The sequence below is a fragment of the Elephantulus edwardii genome, unplaced genomic scaffold, assembly GCF_000299155.1.
Source record: "Elephantulus edwardii isolate Elephantulus edwardi_28Jun2011 unplaced genomic scaffold, EleEdw1.0 scaffold00088, whole genome shotgun sequence".
NCBI classification, from domain to species: domain Eukaryota; kingdom Metazoa; phylum Chordata; class Mammalia; order Macroscelidea; family Macroscelididae; genus Elephantulus; species Elephantulus edwardii.
Genome location: NW_006399838.1, coordinates 11,619,058 through 11,624,112, shown reverse-complemented (window position 1 = coordinate 11,624,112; position 5,055 = coordinate 11,619,058). Strand labels below are relative to the sequence as shown.

The window sequence follows — 5,055 nt, the reverse complement described above, 5'->3', positions numbered from 1 at the left end:
TCATTCATTGTTGCACACTTTCCTCCCTTGCCTGCCCCAGTTCACTTAAAAAAAAAATTGGTTTACTTACAAAATTCATATACATTGTGTTTCACATTATTCTTCATTCATATTGTTTCATAAAATCAAGCCTAAGCTTTAGATTTTATAAAATCAATCAGAATTGGATCTTTTCCACCATTCCCAACCTTTTCAGATTCCAGCTGGCTCCTTCCCACTGCCTCATCTCCTCAATCCATCCACCAACCTCTGCAACCCTGTGGTTTTGTCCCTATCCATCCTCACCCCTGTGCCTGTACCCCACACTCCCAGGGGTCCCCCCATATGTTTTACTAGTTATCCTTCTATATTTCCTATCATGGTCTTATACAGTATTTGTCCTTATGAGACTGAGTTAATTCATTCAGCATAATGTTCACCAAATGTCCAACTAATGGGTGGAGAAATTGTGGTACAGCCACACAACGGAATACTATGCAGCACTCAGGTGCAATGAGTTCAAAAAATAATACATAACTTGGGAGACTGGAGTAATATATTTTAAATAAAGAAATGCCAAAAATGTTTATCACATTTTGCAAAGCATGTGAAAGGGGAGCTATCACTGCTGATATCAGATGTATTTTGGCTGAAAATAAAAAAAAAATAAATAAGTAGAACATTTAACTGTGCTCATGCGGAACCTATACACAGGATCAAGAGATACTCATTAGTGTAAAAAAAGGTGATACTGGATGGCTTAAAACCAGGAATTTCAGTTACAAAAGGAAATATACTGCATAATGCCACTGTTATAAAACAAGACTGACATGGGAGTTAGGGAAAAAGAAGAAAAGAGGAGATAAATAATGTACACTGGATTGAAACAGATGAGGAATAGAACTGCTTAAAAGGAATATATGATAAGGTATTATTTGCATGACAATAATGCAGAATAAGAGTTACATAGTAAAGTGGACTGGGGGCGGGGGGGGGATTGTACAACAATGAAAGAAGTTTTTTTGTTTTCAAAGAGAAAAGCAAACTGGGAGAGAGGTGGTCAGGAAGGAAAATGTACAACAGTGAATGAATGGAAATCCAAGTTCTCAAACAAAAGAAAAAGAAATAAAACCAGGAACGTCGTGCGTGCTAGGATTTCACTGTAATAATTCACAGTTCACTCTGGGCACTGAGCAAATTTCCAAGAAGTTGAACTAAATCTAGAATGTGGCATCAGCACCGCAGAAAGACTCATCCAACCTGTGACAAGCATTTGACAAAACCTTATTTACTGAACGGGATAAACGCTTACTGATGAAGGGCAGAGATTGTAGCCTCAAGCATGGTTACACGGCAACATAACAAAAATAGAATTATCAAAATTAGAGCAGTAAAAACCATGATGTTACCTGGATTCACAACCGATGCTCATAGAAGCAGCAGTATAAAAAAAATCAAACCATTGCACTGGACAGATCTGTGGCAAAAGGCCTTTTAAAATGTTAGAAATGAGGTTTACCTTGAGGATGGCAGCATAGCTGACTCAAAGAGTGGCATTTTCAATTACCTCCTCTGCATGTTAAAGTTGGACAATGGATAAGAAGACTAAGTCACATGTGAATTACGATAGTTAAAAAGCACGCTGAATATGCCGTAGACTGTTAAAAGCATGGATAAATCCTTGAAGAATTCAGCAAGCATGCTCCTTCCAGTGGGGCTGGCAAGACTTCCTTTCACACAGTTTAATCAACTTATTAGGAACAAATCATTGGAAAGAACATACTTGATAAGGTAAAAGTTTAGGGGAAAAGAGCAAGATCTTCAAAAAGGACTGACACAAAGGTTCTAACAGTGGTCTCAAGACACAGCGATTGCATGAATGGCGTGAAACTACACAGTGTTTAGCTCTGTTGTTGCTACAATTGGAACAGATGTGATAACACCTTACAACAACAGTAACGTAGCAGAGTGATCTTTACAAATACCACATCCCCAACCCCTTTTGCCCACGATATAATATTTAGATCCCTTAACTCATTATCCAGGTCCTTTCACTCTTCCCTTTTATTTTTCAGCTCCTTAAGATTAGAAAACCAGTTGCTGCAGAGTTGATTCTGACTCAAGACAGAATAGTATATGACACAGTATATGTTGAAGTAGTGGAGTGCTCCAGATGGTTTTCAAGGACTGATTTTTGGCAATTAATTGCCAGACCTTTCTTCCAAGGCACCTACCCTATTATTTTTTTTTCTGCCCTACTATTTCTCATCTCCACAGTTATTCGCAAACAAAAGCTCCGATTTTAAGTAGATATTCTAGAAATATCTACAGAATGAATTACTATGACATGCATGACTAATAAATGTAAGTGACCACTAAATGTAAGTGACATAAAATGAACCTGTCTAAAACCACATTTAAAAAAAAAAACAACACACAAGGATTTTAAAACATCTGATAGTTGGAATTTAGGCACTTCAGAAAACTGTCTCTATGAAGATAAATAGAAGGTCTTGATGCACCGAAGGCAAAGCAGAAATCTGAAATAGAAGTTAGTCTAAGTGGCAATGGGTGAGGAAAAGAAGAAAGTAAATTTTTAAACAAACATGAAAAGAAAATAAGGTTTTTCTATTTATAAACTAGGTGGAAAAAACCTATAGATTCATTTGAAAGTACAATAGCTTAATACTGTCTGATTTTTAATGTCTAGTTCAAATATAGAATACATCATGTAGAAATTCTAATCAAGTTAAGAGTTTTAGGAACTATATTAAAATTGTTTCAACAACGAGATAGAATACAAATTGGTCTTTCACAAAATAATTTTAAGACATATGTAAAAATTGACCGTACATAATAGAATTTTAGAAATTAATGTAAACCATCCTGAGTTCCAGATAATGAAACATGTTTTAAAGGTCTTTGTGTGGGAAAATTTTAGAAACAAATTAAGCATTTTAAAGGCAAACCTGTAAAAGAGCTGTTCTGTGGAGTTTCAATGCCCCCTTCTGGTGAATTTTAGCAAAACAACCTGAACAATAATCTTCTCCGCAGTCAAGGCAGACCTTTCGAGAGAGGGGAAAAAAATCATACAAACTTACAATAATGTCATATTGAGAAAATTATTACATAGATATGTTACTTTTTCTTCCTTTTCTCTTTAATAGAATGCCTTGCTATCATCAGAATTAAAAATTCCACGGAAAATTGGTTCATCTACCCTTCCCTGTTAAGATTTACCCTATAGAAATCTAACTTTATAATTCCTCTAATATTAAATGTAATAGCTAAAGCATAGACTTCAGGTAAATGAATTACTATATAAGTTCCCTTGTAGTACAGTGGTTAGGCTGATAGATTATACATTATAAAATGTTATTGTTGTTAAATGCCGTCAAGTTGTAGAGGACTCATAGTGACCCTATGAACAAAAGACTTGAACACTTGCATAACTTTCATCATTTCTCCAAGTTCACAGAGTTTCCGGAGGCAAGCTATTTCAGAAGTGGATGCCACTCCTGCTTCCAAGCTTGTTTTAATCGGGGAACTCCACCCAACACTGTCCACCATGGGTAACCATTATCACATTTGACACATCAGTGTCACAGTGTTCAGCATCACAGCAACCACAAGTTACCTCTGTATGGCAAGTGGACAGACCAGGACTATACCATATGGAAAAATTCTAATCAACATAAGTGTTTCAGGAACTACGTTGAAACAGTTTCAACATCAAGAAAGAATACAGATTAGTGTTTCCCAACATAATTTGAAGACATATGTAAAAATTGACTGTACATAATAGAATTTTAGAAATTGATAACTGACAGGTTAGCAGCTGGAACTCGCCAGCCACTGTTCTTTGCTCAGAAGGAAAATATGGCAGTCGAGTTCCTTAAAGATTCATCTCACTCACTGTCCTCAAGTCAGACAAACGTAGAGCTGATGCTTCAGCAAGCTCTCAGAGACTGCATACACACCGGAGGAGACAGTGACAGTGACAGAGACTCTTCTTTGGATGAGACAATGGATTGGAGCCACCAGAGGGGTCTCTCCTTCAGGTTAGCAGCCAGCGCTCTAAGACAATCCCACCAGGGCTGGCTTCTTGTGAGACTACAACCCAGGAAATTCTGGGGGTTCCTAGGAATCAGGACTGACTCACCAACAGTGAGCGTGGTTTAGTTTCGTTTAGACGGATGTACATCAACAAACTGTTGAATTAGGTCATTTAAAAAGAACTCCCAATATCCTCAAAACTTTTATAAACACATACCAACAAAACAGTACTTTCTGAGTCAAAAGTACTTAGTGAGGTTTTTAAGAGAGCAATTTTATTTCTCTGTATACATCCACATGATGCAAATTAATTTTTACTTTTATGAGTCTTGAACCTATCATGGACCTCCAAGGAAACAAATAGGTCTATCTTGGAGTGGGTGAAACCAAGTTTCTCCTTGGAGACTAGGATTTTGAATCTATATCTCACATACTTTGACATGTGACCAGGAGGAACTGGTCACTGGAGAAGGACATCATGTTTGGAACAACAGAGAGACAGTGGAGCAGAGCAAGACCCCAGATAAGATGGATTGATATAGTAATTGGGGTAATGGGGGTAGGTTTGTCTTGAAACTGGTTCAGGACGGGACAGGCTTCAGAGCTGTTGTACATAGGGTTTCTATGAGTTGCAGGTGACTCGATGGCACATAACAATAAAAACATATTCATAAACACATATTTATAAATAAATATATATGTTGTTCTTGTTATGTGCCATCAAGTCATCTGAGACTCATAGCAACCCTATGTACAATAGTCTTAAACTCCGTTCTGTCCTCTGCCCATCTCACTGTCTCTGAAATACCCATCCCGATTACCCCAGTCACTGAATCAATCTATCTCATAGAGGGTCTTCCTCTCCCACACTGTCCCTCCACCTTCCCAAGCATAACTTCCCCCTCCAAGGACTGGTCGGTCCCTTCTTGCAACATGTCCAAAGTATGTCAGATAAAGCTTCAGAATCCTTGTCTCCAAGGAGTAACCTGGTTTAACCCTCTCCAGGATGAACCTGTTCGT

General features: G+C 37.6%; 1 protein-coding gene across 1 annotated transcript in view; it reads right to left on the bottom strand.

Moving 5' to 3' along the window:
- The window catches only part of ZBBX (zinc finger, B-box domain containing), a 166,059-nt gene that overhangs the window by 126,272 nt on the left and 34,732 nt on the right, over positions 1-5,055 (bottom strand). Inside the window, exon 6 of the mRNA XM_006890391.1 lies at positions 2,949-3,044. Coding sequence (XP_006890453.1) covers positions 2,949-3,044 — 96 coding nt within the window. The remainder of the gene's footprint in view (positions 1-2,948; positions 3,045-5,055) is intronic.